At 41.6% G+C, this 15342-nt stretch overlaps 1 protein-coding gene across 3 annotated transcripts in view; it reads left to right on the forward strand.

The window, feature by feature from the left end:
- The window catches only part of PTDSS1 (phosphatidylserine synthase 1), a 61841-nt gene that overhangs the window by 12920 nt on the left and 33579 nt on the right, over positions 1 to 15342 (forward strand). For 2 of the 3 annotated variants that reach the window (XM_011372895.2, XM_011372894.2), the window contains exons 3-4: positions 10003 to 10047; positions 12920 to 13044. In XM_011372895.2, the coding sequence (XP_011371197.1) occupies positions 10003 to 10047; positions 12920 to 13044 (170 nt within the window). Of the gene's footprint in view, positions 1 to 8; positions 109 to 10002; positions 10048 to 12919; positions 13045 to 15342 lie in introns of those variants that run through there. The other variant, XM_011372897.2, reaches the window with a different exon arrangement.

Here is a 15342-nt window from a genome sequence, read left to right on the forward strand (position 1 = left end):
CGTTTTCTATTTTCAGGGATGACTCTGTCCCAGAAGACAACATCTGGAGAGGTATCCTCTCAGTTATTTTCTTCTTTCTTATCATCAGTGTATTAGCTTTCCCCAACGGTAAGTGATATACTGCTTTCTCACATTTCTCCTGTGCCTTTTTGGTATTTTTGAGATGCATTTCAAAGATGAAACTAAAAGGTGGAATGAAAAAATAATTGCAGTTTTGTGTGGTGGTTAGGGGCACAGGCTCTGAAGGCTGACCGCCCATTCTGCCACTTCCTAGCTCTGTTGTCTCTTTAAGAGTGCTTTCGTTTCTCTCTGTGAAATGGAAATAACAGGTAGATATTGTTTCAAGGGTTAACTCAATTAATACATGTTAAATTCTCTGAATAGCAACCGACAGATTGCAAGCTCTCAATGAAAGTCAGCTGCTGTTCTTGTTGCTATTTTTGTTATTATCAGCCAAGTTGTAAATACTCAATTATTATCAGCCAAGTTGTAAATACTCAATTATTACAAAAAAGTTACTCTTTTTTTGCTAAGGACAGGGTCAGTGCTATAATGAATATTACTTAATTTGTTTTCATAAGTGATCTTTTTTCACAATAAATTTTGCTGATTATACATTTTTATCAGCAGGTAAAAAAGACAATTATTACAGTGAATTTTACCCCCATCATGATAAGAGGCAAAAACTTTGTTTAAAAACTAGTTTGATATTCTGCCATCCTTAAGATTTATCCTTTCTTATGAATTGTCCCTTACAAATTGTTTTAATTTTTCTCAGTTGCCCTTCAGTACATTCTCCCTAGAATAGTCTTATTCTTCGTAATCATTTTTAAATGCTCATTTTTTGTATCCTATATCTTTTCCACTTATGACATTTCGAAATTGTTTCAGTCTTTTTTATGAGTTATACCACAGAGGCCCCAGTCAGGTTTTAAATATCATGCTTTAAGATGTATTTCTTCTCCTCCTATTTATTCAGTAGACTGTAATGTGTAATATAAGAAGCTTATTGTGAATGTGACTGATTGCTACCTGGAAATCTACCATAATAATAGGATTCTAGTACGAATTACAGTGTGTGTATGTTGGGGGCAGGTGGTGAGGTTCCTCCACCAAGCAATGCTCTGACACCAACTGAGTGTCTTACAATTCAATTCAATTCTGACACTGTCTACCCAGAGATGGCATCAGATCTCACAGGTTAAGGGCTCAGTCTTAAAGACTGTCCCCGCCCCACTTCAGAGGCAATTGCAAGTCCACGTTGTTACCTGTACTTCTGACCAAATGGCTGTAAATCAGAGGTTCCCATGTTCTCCTGCTTAGGTTCCATTAATTTGCTAGAGAGACTCACAGGACTCAGGAAACCAGTTTACTCACTGAATTCCCCTACCAGCTTATTACAAATGCCGGATTAAGAGACACAAAGTATGTGGGAAGGGCAAGGAGCTTCCCTGTCCTCTCCAGGAGCACCACTTTGCCAGCATCTGCACCGTTCGCCAACCCAGAAGCTCTCTAAACCCCATCCTTTCGGGGTTTTGCGGAGGCTTTCTCACATAGGTGTGACTGATTAAATTGTTGGTCTTTGGTAACTATAGTTGGTCTCCAGCCCCTTTCCCCTTGCCCCCTCTAATCACATGTTTGGCTCCACTGGGCAATAAGTCCCCACACTTAGGTGCTTTCCAAAAGTTACCTCAATAACATAACAAAAGACACTTTTATTGCTCTCATCACGTAGGAAACCCCAAGGGTTTTGGAAGCTCTGTGAAGACCCTATACCAAAGCCTTCCAAGATGGTGGCAGTGGAAGTTTGTTCTGTATTTTTGCTTATTTTACGTAACACTGTGGTTTTTGCTGGTAGCATAAAAATCTAACCAGTAAAACTACGACTGAATGCTTAAGGGAATGAATTGTTGTAGATAGCCAAGTTAGTGGGGAGCTGAGCTTAACACTCCAGCCACTCAAGCTTTTAGATTAAAAAAATCTTTTTTTCAGTGAAACGTTTCAAGATATGAAAACCTGCTGTCCTAGCAATGCAGGCTGCTGTAACAGAATACTGTAGACTGGATGACTTAACAGAAGGTTCATCTTGAAGCAAGATGTCCAACAATCTTCATATTGGGAGTTACAATTTCAACATATGAATTCTGAGGGAACACATTCAGTTTATAACATCTGCATACCTTGTGCAAATATGATAAACAAAGTTTGGCCTTTCCATGACAATTAGGGGGTTCTGATGATGCACAATTATTGGAGTATGAAGACAAGTTGTCCATGATATTGGTAGGTTATGGAATGAATTGACCCTGCTATAGAATTTACTTTCTAGAAAAAGTCTCTGACATCAAACAGGTTTTTGGTTATTTGCCAACTTTTTCCCCTCCACCTCCAACATACAGAATCTCAGAATTTTAGGTTTAGAGAGCTTAGACCATCCTCTTTCAAGGGTGCCACATTGTAGTACAGGCTATGTGACCACTTGCAGCATAAATCATTTTACACACACTGGAACTACTGGAGGCTGTGGGTGATTGCCCTGAGCTCTGGAAGCTGGCCTTTTCATACAGAGGTGGCCTAAGAATGTAGCCCAAAGCAAGGAGATGATAAAGTCCACCTCAGGCCGGATATCAAGGCCGAAGGGAAGGTGAGTACGTGACAATTCTGGTGCTGGTAACTGCTACTCCTCCCCTCAACTAATTCTATCTTTTGTATCCTGTTAAGGTCTGCTACTTACTTCCCTGTCATTAGGTGATGCCATGACTATTATTGGTCTGTGTCCTTTATTTCTATTTCTTATCTGTCCCCTCCCTGTCCTACTACTTTTTTTTTTAATCATTCAAAGCAGAGTACATGCTCAGGAAACTGATCAACCCAAAGGTATCAGGCCTGTTCTTCAAATCTTCAGCTTTCTTTGGCCTTGTGTTACTTCGTCACTTAGTTCTTAAGGTTTACTTCTTCACGCTTTGAAGGTTTCTTTTTTGCCTTTTTTTTTTTTTTTCAATCTTGCTGTTTCTGAGTCCATAGCCATTTTGGAAGTCTGAGGATCCCAAAAGATTACTCTCATTAGCCATGGTTTTACAGCCATCCTTTCCATAAAGCTTTAGCAGGAGCTGAATTTGAGAGCTTCATTAGCAGATGCTTTTCTTAAGGTATAAAAGGTCCTGAAGGTTGGGGGCTAAAATCTATTGGATGTAACATTTTGTGTGATTTCTGTTGGTTTTCCCTCTATTCCCTAATGAAGCCCTCTAAACTTCAACGTTTACTTAACCTGCTCAGTCTCTCATATGGACCTGTGCTATTGTTTTCCTTCTGGAAAGGTAAAAATTAAGTTTATTTTATGTTTTCTTTATCTTGGCTAGTGGACTTTGTGATACATACAAAGGGAGAAGACCCACAGGGCTCACCTAGCTCAGCCTGCTTAGTGTACAGCTGAGAAGGCCTGAACCCATGGTCATCATACGTCCACAAGAGGTCACCCAGCTACTTGATGTCAGCCTGGTGTTAGGGCCCCGGCTCCCGCATTTTCTTTTACTCAGCATTGCTCTGGTCATTTCTCATATCAGGTCCATTGTGAGGTGTTTCATCTCTGACTTCCTCTGTGCTTCTCGTACTATCAGTCTCAGGCTTTTCTTTTTCCCGGGAGTGTGGTCTTATACCTTGTGTGCTGTGAGTCCTACAGAAAGCCGGTGGCAGTTGGGCCCATGCTCCTGTGTTGCCAGTGCTTTCTGGGACCAGCAGAAGCCAGCAGATCAATCTGAACCTCCATACTTTCTCCTTTACCTGCTCTTTCTGCCTTCTCCTTCCCCTGCCACCTCTGTGTGCACGTGCTCACACACCCCACTCATCTGTAGGCAGAACGTGCCCCAAACAAGATTTCAGTTGGAAAAGGACAATGGCCGTTCAGTATTCTTCCCTAGAAGGATTGGGACGTTAGGGAAGGGTATGCTGAGAAGGATTCTCCTGAAGCCATGTGTACATAGCAAACACATTGTGTCTACTCTCTTTTCTAAAGATCCATCATTTACACTTTACACAAGAAATAAACCGTAAGTTTTCCACATTAAAGAATGTTATTAAATATTTTTAAGTTCGGTGTGGCTTTGGGAGGTATCATAGAGATAATAGAGAATTGGCTGGGCCACTGGGAACTTGTGCTCCCAAGCTGTGTGGCCATCCCCTCCCAGAGCCAGCATTCAGGCCTGCCCAGGAGACACGATACTGGAGGACTGCTTGGGAGCAGAATATATATGCTCCTTCTTGCTCCAGTCTTGTCACCTTATTTTCCATTCTCCCCACCCTTGGCACGTATTCTCAAGTCAAGAAATGAAAATGAATCGGAGAAACAGCCCAACGTATGTCTTCTCCTTGAAAGGTACTTTTGGGCAAGTGCCTGCAGTGGATGGCATTCCCAGAATAGTTCTGTTTTGGCAACTTCAAATGCATTTGTCCTTGACCTAGTAAAGGCTGTCCTGCATGCTTGAATAGAGGCCTAAATTTGATTGTGTCCATTTGTCTCCCATGTGAGTTCACATATGCTATCTGTGTGGTGGAATTGGTGAACTCCGACAGGAAGGGGCCCTGTGATTCTTTTTGTAGAGAGTCTAAATAACAAAGAAAGCCCTTGGTTTTCTCCATAGGGTTTTAAGATGCTTTTGGCCACAAGTAATAGGAAACCCATTTCAGAAATGGCTTTATAAAGAATAAGGAGAAGTTTACTTTCGTACATTTTAAGTTTCCGAGATAGAGTGGTTCCAGGGTTAGCTAATTCAGTAGTTCAGTGACATGTGAAGACTCCAGTTCTTTACCTCTTTCTGCCTCACTATCTTTAGCATGTTGATCCAGATCCGTGCTTCTCTGCCCTAATGATCTTGAGGTAGCGGCTACAGTGCCAGACATATGGTTCTGGACATTGTCCAGCAGAAGAAAAGGTTCTTTCTTCCCATATATTTTTTTAAGAGTGAAGAAACGTTTTTTAGAAACTAACTCTCCAGCACACTAGCCTCAGTTCTCTCTGTCTAAGGTCGGGCCACCTGCCTCTCTCCTGCCAGACCTGAGGATAAGAGTTTACAGTGTCTAGAGGAGGAGGCACAAAGCAGGTCTTCAGTAGATCTCATTGACCGAAAGAATAAAAGAACAGGATTACCCCCCGTAGGCTTAGAAGTTGCCCCTGAGTTATACAGGAGAGAACTGGATACTCACCAGAACTTCCTTTGACAATCAGCAGGATGAGTAACGGGCTTGGGTTCTGGAGTTCCTTTTCAGTCCTTTAAACAGACTCTAAGGGGGAGACCCTCCCTGGGGAGAGACGAAGGAAAGGGTCTGATAACCACTTCACACTTTTCTCTTACCATTGTCTGTCCCATTCTCTTTTGGTTCCCTTAACATTTTTTTTAAATACTACGTTCACCTCATTATAGCAACTGACACTCCAGTGTAAGTGTAATTTTAATGATACCTCTGTATTATTAGAGCGTTATTATAGCTCTTATCACTGGAGTGAAATTTAGAAATCTATTTCAGTCTCCAGCTGGCTTTGAGATTTCTTTCATCAGGTGACCTTCTGGCCTACTTTCTGGCTTCTGAAGTCTTCCTTGAGCTATTCCTCCCCCTCCCACCCCATCCTACCCCACCCTACCCCACCCAAGCCACTCAGGCCTTCTCTGTACTCCCAGTGCCTGGCCCACAGTGGCTGCTCAATGAAGATATGTTGAATTAAGTAATGAATCTGTCAGCAAAAGAGCTCACAGAATTAGTCCTCTCTTTTCTTTCACTTATCTGCAAGAGAAACACCATTCAGCACTTCTTTAAGGTATTTCGAGATCAGAATAGTAGTACTAATTGATTTTCCTGACTTTATCCTTTTGTTTGTCCTTCGGGCTCAGTGGCTTCTCTAAGCTAAGGATAGTGCTAATTACATCTCTTTGAGGTTCGAAGGTTCACTGTCTTCTAAATTAAAAATCAAGAAGTTCTTGTCTCCCCTCATTCTCTGTCCCCTGCTCCACTATATTTTCTTATTAAAAAAAAATTCTAAGGTTTCAAATTTGATTAGGAATCATTTTATTCACCTTTTCTAGTTTTTTAAGAGACCTTTAAGCTTTAAAATAATAATCAAATATCTTTCAGTTTTGTCAGTTATACCTCAATAAAACCGAAAAAAATAATAAAGGAAGAAGCAGTCTAAGAGGGCCTAAGGACACAAGTGGAACTATGTCCTTAGTTATTATACCTCCCTAAAGTTTGGTCCCTTAAACTTATTCAGGTGTAACTGAATAGTTACTCAGGTATAACTATTATTATTTCTAATTTCTGAGGTAGTTTTTAAATGTAATCTCTTCTCATGATGAAAACATTTGGTTTCTATTTCTTTTGAAATGAAACTTGCTCTTAATATCTGGGTAAAATTTTGTACTCAGTGTAGGGACTGATGAAGATACAACATGTAGTTTTTAAATGTGTCTGGTAAGAAAACCATAATCCAAAACAAAAACAGCACTTCTTTCTTCGCCACCACTCTAAGAAGCCGTCCCCATTTCTCCTGCATGATCAAGGAGAAGAGTACCTGAACTGGAGATCTAGACTTGTCTTGGCAGCTTTTATCAGATTAGAAATAAAATATAGGTAGCAAGCACACCCTGAGATAGGGCACTTCAAAGGAAGAGAAGTAATCTTCCCTTTACAGAACACTTATAAGTAGTTTGTTAAGATCTGTGGGGAAGATGTTGAGATAAAGCAAATGTTCGGGAGAGACTACAGGTAGTACTGATACCCCTGGGCAGATGCATGTCTTTAAAGCAGGTGGCTTGATTGGTGTGGTCAGGTGTGTAGTGAGCATAAGTATCAAGGTTTAAGATAGAGAAAAACAACAGCCTCATCCTTGGTATTTAAAAAAGTATAATACTTTTAGCTGTATTACTGTCTTTGGTGATAAAGATGTACTCTTAGTAATACTGCTAGAGTTGACGACTGAAATAAAGCCTCCATTGGGCTCTGAAGTTCGCTGCTGAAAGGGTCACCTTAATTCTAGGGCTTTCTCTCACCTTCTGTAGGCGAAAGACACAGGTGGTTCCCACCTACCTGGTTCAGGGCAGAGGACCTTGGTGCTTGTCTGTCCCTTCTGAAACCTACCACATCTGATTTCCGAGTCCTTTTTCAGACTGCAATTCAGTCTGAATTCAGTTTGCAAAGTTGAAAGGACATTTTTAAAACTTGTATTTTTTGAGGAACATTGGGATGTGTGATATTACGATGTGTAATGTAAGTGGGAAATCGAGAAAAAAGAGGAAAGAATTCATTTTTTAAGGCTTTAAAAAATGAAACAGCACTACAATAAGATGAAAATTCTCTTTGCAGGTTCTGGGACCTGTGTTTGTCACAGGGAATCAATGTGACAGAGAGAAAGACCCTTGGGTGGAAGCAGCTATATGTCAGTTTAAGGAGATCTGTGAGGCCCCTCAACCCACCTATCTCTTACTCACTCTGGAACAAACCGATTAGGGTCAGATAAGCAGGGGCTGAGTCTGTTTTCAGATTTCTCTTAAAGTAATCGTAGGCAAAGAGGATTCGGGAGGCCTTTCTGCTTGCTAGTTGATGTGAGGGAACTTCCGTCAGTTCCCTGCCTTTTCTCCATCCTTCCAGTTTTCCTTGGTTTTGTTTATCAGTTCCTCATGATAGCAACTCAACACCACTCATCAGCTGGCTTCTCTCCCCTGCTCTCCTGGCCCTGAGGCAGTTCTGGCTCAGACCCTCAAACTGCCCTGCCCCGCCTCCCTCCTCCTCCTCAGCTGCCAGGCCTGCCAGAGCTGGTGGGAAAGTACACTTGTGCTCTCAGACCTGAATGGAGTCCTGTGAGCCTTGTGACCCTGGGCAAATTCCTTGGGGTTCAGTGTTCTCATCTGTAAAATGGGGATGATGGTACCACTCTCATCACCTAGCCCTCAGGAGAACTAAGAGATAATGTGTGAGGTGTCTCAGCCTCTAGCATGGTATGCAGTGAGCACTCGGGAACATACTGCTGACTATTATAAATTAATATTATGATTGCTCTTGAGAATAATATTTATATAATTTTAAGTGTTGTTTGAAATTCTGTTGCAAACCAAATAATAAGTCATAAAATTTTAGAGTTGGACCTTGTAAGAGGAAATCATAGAGAAAGCCGGCATCCCATGTTAGGTCCGAAAGGTTAATTCAGTGGCATAATTGAAGTAATTATTTGCAAGCCAGACAGCCATTATAATACACAGATCATTTATTCATGGTGACAAGTCAAGAGACATCAACCAAAAATCAGTGAGGAAGAGCATTTGGAAAAGAAATTTACTTAAAAGATGACAATTTTAGCCATCAGTTTTCCAGTGTAATTTGAAGAAAGTTAACTGTGTTATGTTGCCTAAAAGAGGATTCTGGTTTCTATGCTTCACAGAGCCCTCACTCCCTGAGCTCTCACTACTCGTCATTCAAAACTCAGGCACAAAATTAATTTGGGTAAAGCAGAGTCTCTCACAATCTAACTTACCTTATGAACTCTCACCATCTAAACCCAGGAACTGAATAGAATTGGGGGATACTTGTAACTATTTTTCCTAATAGGAGCTGAGTCATCAAAAGAAAGCAGTTAAAATATGTTTTAGTGTAGTCTTTGTAAGAAAAGATGGATTTTAAAATGAGTTCCAGAATAAAGATTACAATCTAATATTTGCTTCAGAATGGATTCCAGGTTGCAAGCAACAGAAGCTGACTCTGAAGATTGAAAAAGCCTGTTGCAGGCTATTGGCTGGCTGGAGGAGGAATCAAGAATTGTAGAAGGCTAGGAAACCAGGCCCCAGGCAAGCTTCTAGATACTGGCATGTCACTCAGAACTGGTCTCATGAAGAATCTCCAGTGAGCATAGTCTGTCCCACTGTCACTTCTGCAGCGAACTCTTATAGAACTGTCACTGCCACAGTGATCAGTGCCACCTTCTCAGGTGTGAGCTGCGTCACCTCCCCACTACTATCCCAGCTAGCCAGGGCCAGAGAGGAGAGAAGGAGAGGAAAGCTGTGCGTGGTTACCTCTACCGTTGCCAGTTTCTGAGGTCAAGTCTGACACAGTTGCAACTGAAGAACTGAGCCCTGGTTATGAGGAAGGCTGGGCAGCAAGCTTTGGCATCTCTCCTGGAGATACAGGATGCATAACCCTGGAAACTCTCCAAGAGTAGGAAGGCCATTCCAGAGGTGCCTGTTAGAACAGTGTTCAACATTTGCGAGTTGTAACCCTTCAGTTGGTGGTAAACCAGTGTAGTGGATCAAGGCCCAGCTTGCTTGCTTCTACTTTTTTTTTTTTTAACGAAATAAAATAGTAGAGAAAGTATTGGTGTATCACTTATAGTAATTAAGTTTCATCCTGTGAAACTTTTGTTTTCATTGTGTGGGATCTGCATCTATGTAGAGGAACTGGGTTACCAAGTAAAAGCTATTTTGTTACCATGGTTCATGATCAAAAGCCACTGCACTAGTGTGTTCCAGTGCTCAAAGGGTTTGATTTCAGTCTCACTCCCTCGTCATTCTCAAAGCACAATATTTCTCTTTCATTTTCAGAGTCAGTCAGTCTACTCCCCAACGCCCCCCTTCCCCCCCAATGTCCAGAACCTCTTTCCCTGGAGCTCCTGGGTAGCAGGGAAATTTCACTTGTTAAGGTACAATATGTTATTACGCACACTTAAAGGCTAGCCCTGTAACCTATTCATGGTTATAACATTGTTTCCATAGGAAATAACATCTGAGTTTTAAAGAAAAAATTAAAAAGAAAAAAAACCTGTTGTGCAGGTTGGTGCCTGTTATAACTGTGGCTATGTTTGTTACAATGTGGATAAAACATTTAAACCTAAACTTTCACCTCAAAGTATTTATGGGGAAAATTTTTTTTAACAGTATAGAGCTTTTTATTGTTATCTCTATGTAGATCAGCAACACATTCTTTAGTTTTCATCTCTAAAATAATTCGTCTAACCTTCTATCTCTGCAGGTCCATTTACTCGACCTCATCCCGCCTTATGGAGAATGGTTTTTGGTGAGTTGTCCATTAGATTCGAAAATATATCCTACTTTAAAAAAAAATCTTTTTCTGTATATCATCAAAGCAGTTTTACTTACCATCCGACAGTAAAACTTTATAGCTTTTTTACTTCTTGGTGTTCCTAGTGTAAATTTTTTATTAAAATCTTTGCCACAAAATAAAGTATTGGCGATGACTGAAATTCTCCTCCAAGTGAACTGTTTCAGCTCCACTTGTCCCATTCTTATGCTGTTGTCTCTTAATGTACACAGGATTTACCATAAGGGAATGTGGCTTGTTTTTCTTTATGCACATTCATGCTTTTCTTCACTAGTCCAAGCTCAATTGAGTCCTGTGAGCACGTTGGTCTCGTAAGCACCGGGAGGCCTGAAAACCCAGCAATCTCCTCAATGTTATGAATGGGAAAGAACTTGGAAAAGGGAAATGTCTTTAGACAAAGAGCCCGGATTTGAACGAAGGTTTAGTGATGAGCATCAGATATAAATATTGGATGTCTTTCTTATATTTGCTTTTAGTCCAAATAGTCAAATCACCTGAATAGGTTTTAAAACAGATCTTCAAAACTATAGATATCGACTTTATCTTGCCGAAATAAGGCATCAAAGAAATTATTTTAACTTCAGAAAATGTAATCTTATGCAAAAGGACCCTAAATATGGAAATTTTGCTCAAGGTTGCCTGTTTTTATTTCAGTATTCAGCGACTGTAGGTAAATTTCTTTGAATTTAGTGGTCAGTCTTCATCATCTGTTCAGCAGGCACTGAGTGCCTCTGTGTGGCGGGCTGCTCTGGCCCTGAGGCTGCAGGAGAAGGGACCACGAGGAGGGAGGACAACTATAGCAAACAAAACTATTAAACAAATCAATATTCAAAAAATATCAGCTGTTGCTTCAGTGTTAGGACATTTGTTAAAACCATGCGTGGTGATAGTGACCTGGTGGCTGCTTTCGCTTGTGCGTGACCCAGGCTTGAAGGCAGCATGCTTAATCAGAAACCTACATGCAAAGAAGGCTGTGGACGTGCAAGGACAGTGAGTGGAGGCCGGGCAAAAGCATCGCTACTAAAATGGTCCCCAACTACAAAAAGCTTCGTGTGTTCCAGACCAGAGTGGTCAGAGCATAGCAGCTCCCCAGGGAGTACTGAGAGAACGGTCAGAGCTGGGCATAGATGAAACCTTACAGGGCTTGTGTGCCATGAGGGACTGTGGATGTGAAGGGCAGTAGGAAGCCATGGGCGGATCTTTTTGAAGAGAAGTGACATTTATTTACATTTTTTAAAAAAAAGTCCCAGTTGTGTCATACATCTCATGGATTTAATATTTCTGCTCGAAGTTAGAAGTTATTTTTGGCTAGTTGGCTACATCTGAATTTTTTCTATTTCACATGGTCCATTACAGGTAATGAGCAGTTTTATCTCATACCTGAGATCTTTTTAGGATCATGAGCCTTTTGATAATCCGACGAGAACGATAGACCCTTTCCTAGAGGCACGTACACACAGCCCGTGCACGCGTGCTCACACACACACAGTTCTGCGAATCATATTGAGCTTCATGGATCTTAAACTCTAGTTTCAGAACCCCTATTCCACAGACACTTTCCTTCTGTCTTAAAATAATTATTTTGAAAGGATTATAATAAGAAGGTATAGCGGACGCATTTGAGGTGAAAATTTGTAAAATAGCTGGAACATAAGTGCTGACCTGTGAAGGTCCACATACCTATGTGCCTAAAGACACGTGCTCCCTGTGCCCTGGGATGCACGACCGGGTGGCCATGCTACTCTGAGCCCTCCCCCACAGCCCCAGATCTCTGGGGACCAGGAGCTTTCTGTTGAAAGGCCTGGCGCTATAGCCATTACAGGGGATTTTGTTCCAGCCACAGATGTTCTCTCCTCTGGAGTGGTTCATTGCAGATTATTGCTGAGCCAAGTTTAGATAGGATACTGTGATCCAAGGTCATTTGTGTCACAGTGTCTAGATATCTTACATTAACATTATAATTCTAGCAGGTTCAACAGAAAGAGAAGTGACAAAGCCACTGATGGATGATTTTCAAATTTTTCTAAAACGTATTTATAGGCTTTTTGCCTTCTTGAAGTAGATTAACTTTATTTTTAAATGACATGGGATGATTATTAGGATACCAGTTATGATGATATGATATGATGTGCTGTGATAGTAACATAATGCCTGCAAGGGCTAACATGGGGTGTAAGATTCGGATGAGTGGCCCTCGGCTACCTCTCACACTTCACACCTGCCACTACTAAAGTGCCCCACAGACGGCTGTCCACACCCAGCCTTGCCCACATCTCTTCGCTCGACACAGCAATCAAAGCCAGTTTTATAAAATGTTACCTAGATCATCTTATTTCCCCATTTAAAACCTATCAAGTATTTAAAACCCATCAAGTGTTTCTTGTTTCACTTAAGATAAAATCTGAAATCTTTGCCATGGCCCCCAAGCCCTGACTGTCACTTCGAGCCCTGACTGTTACTTCCTTCTTTCTGCTGGCACCCCACCACGTGTTCCAGACATTTCTCCTTCCAGGGACCTACCTGCACACCTTTCTCTGCCTGAATCCATCCCTCTACTTCCACCCACACCCTCTGTCTGCTGGTCCTTCACTTCTCACCTTAAGCATCATTTTCTCATCAAGTATTACCCTCAATCTGTATTAGGACTGTGAATCAGACTTTCATCAAAGCAGACACCAGATTGTAATGGGAGGTGGGGGGGACTGTGTCTCAACACACTGTGTTGTATCAGTGTCTGCTTTGGCTGTAAGTGATTTGGGTCTAATGTGTGTCGTGCAACTGACACCAGACCTTTCCTCAGTGTGAGATTGTCTTTTGTTTCCCTCAGGACTCAGCGTGCTCTACTTCCTGTTCCTGGTCTTCCTCCTCTTCCTGAACTTTGAGCAAGTGAAATCCATAATGTACTGGCTAGATCCAAATCTTCGATATGCCACAAGGGAAGCAGATGTCATGGTATGTACTTGTTGGTGGTCTCAGAGAAATTGGTGGGCTCCTGGGTATAGTAGGTAGTTGGCTGTACATCCTAAATTGTTCTTTCGCCACATTTCCTGTGTAGATATCTAAAAACTACGTCTCCAGGCAGGTTGGTGAGGTGTGTGGTTTCTCTGAGTGATACGGTCAGGGACATGAAAATCTCTCCTGGAGCAAAGGGGGATGGTAGGAAGAATGTGGACATTATCGTCAGACAGCCTCGGGTGTGAATTCTACCTCTGTCACTTGTTAGCTGTAAGACTTCGGGCAACGCACTTCTTAGCCTGTTCCCTTTCTAATAAAGTGAAATAATAATATTTGTTTTGAGTTTATGGTGGAGTAAACGAAGTAACATCATCTGCGAGGCCAGCACGGTGCCTCGCACACCCCGGATTCTCGGGGACGGTGGCGGCTGCTCCATCAGTGTCCCCCTCAGCGCCTCTGCTCCCCACTCTGGCCCCGATGCCGTGACCCTTCCCGCCCGTTTGCCATGAAGGGCCTATTGTAATGATTTAGGCCACTGTATTATTTTTATTAAACCACACAAAAAAATTTTTTTTTGGCTGAAACTACTCTATACTTTGGCTTTTTGTGAAGAGACTTATTTTATACTTTAATGCTGTTCCCACAACCCTCTTGCTTTTTAATGCCTAGCATTTGGTACAAATTGAAGAAGAAAAAGCTAGTGATGATCAGAAAAGGAGAACAGGCATCTGGACCACAGACAGGCCCTTGTTTAACAAGCGAGAAACAGTGGGAAGGTGCTTAATAAAAAGTCCGAGACGTAATCCTGCTACCATTGTTGTTTCCAGATTTTATCTTTAACTTTTATAAAGGACACACTAAAGACAAAAGAATGCTAAAAATTACTTAAAAGTCTCAGGGAGAACAGTCTGTTGGGGTTTCTTACTCTAAGGAAGTGGATGGCACAGGGCGACTCACAGCTTTTAATAATGACAATAACGATTATGGCAGTTATGGTGAGGACGATAGCGGTGACTGATTGATTTCGGGTTGTCTATTCTGCCAAGCACTGTGCTGGGCACTTTGTATTGAGTCTGTGTAAGCCTCACGCATGCATGTCAGGCAGCAATATCCACACCTCACTGAAGAGGAAATAGAAGCTTAAAATGGATAAGTATCTCACTCAAAGCACAGGCTGGTGAAACCTGTCCTTTCTCTCTAGACTGGTCTTCAAGTATATAATTCATGTATATGGTTATGATAATAATAAGTGCTTTGACACTCAAGTCTGTGAAATAGAGATTAGGAGAAAGATATCTCAGATAAGATATCTTCCCTCACAATTTTCTTGGGCTTTTGAAGTAAACTGATTTGTAGGTGGATTCCCAGATAAGTCTATGTCTAGCCCATTCTCTCAGTGAGATAGGGAGGTTAAATCTAGTAACACTTTTGCCGTCTAGCTTCCTTAGGAATTTGACATCACAAGGACATTCATTTGTCACAATGACAGTCCCAAAAGAGCTGAAGCTGGCTTTTGAAATCTAGTTTTCAAGTTTTGGCCAATTGTTTCCTGCCAAAAGCATGAGGCTATTTTCAGCTTTTAGAGTCCAGCTGGTGCTAGAACACCTCGGTCTTCATCTCTAATCCCTAATCACTTCGACTTCCTTGAAGAAGTCTCCCACAGTTCTAAGGACCTGTTCATTGATGGCTCTTGAAAAACACCTTCCCTTTGATACAGTTGGGGGAAGGAGAAGCACATTTGTGCAAGACCGAAAGTTCCCCGCTTCCCAAGGTCATCTGCTCTCCCCATTTCTTCAGTGCTGCCACCTACTCCAAATCTTGATAGGCTCAAGTCCCTGCCTGGTACCACACACTGAAAGTCAGTCTCCCTTTTCCCTTAGAATTAATATTGTACAACAAGATTAGGGGTCGTCGAAATCTAATTAGAGGCAGTTTTGTGTGTGTGTGTAATTGGGAAGTTTGCTACTTTTCTAAATAGTAATTCTATTCAAAAATATGTATTCTAAGCTTCAGACAAGCTTTCAGAGCACATCTCATTTGTAAATTGGGTTGTCTGAAGCGGCGGTCTTCCATTTAGTAAATACATACGAGCCTTTCCTGTGTGTTGGACACCACGCTGGTGGCAGGCAATGCGGGACAGGGTGGCTCCCTGCCCTCTTGGAGCTCGGAGTCTATTAGAGGCAAATGAAACAAATAATTGTTGGCTCTTTTTTTTTTTATACTCAAGACAACTTCAATAATTTTTAAAAATTTTATCAACACACATCCAGTCTTGTTTCGTTTTTACCCCCCACA

This window comes from Pteropus vampyrus, unplaced genomic scaffold (genome assembly GCF_000151845.1).
Source record: "Pteropus vampyrus isolate Shadow unplaced genomic scaffold, Pvam_2.0 Scaffold215, whole genome shotgun sequence".
NCBI classification, from domain to species: domain Eukaryota; kingdom Metazoa; phylum Chordata; class Mammalia; order Chiroptera; family Pteropodidae; genus Pteropus; species Pteropus vampyrus.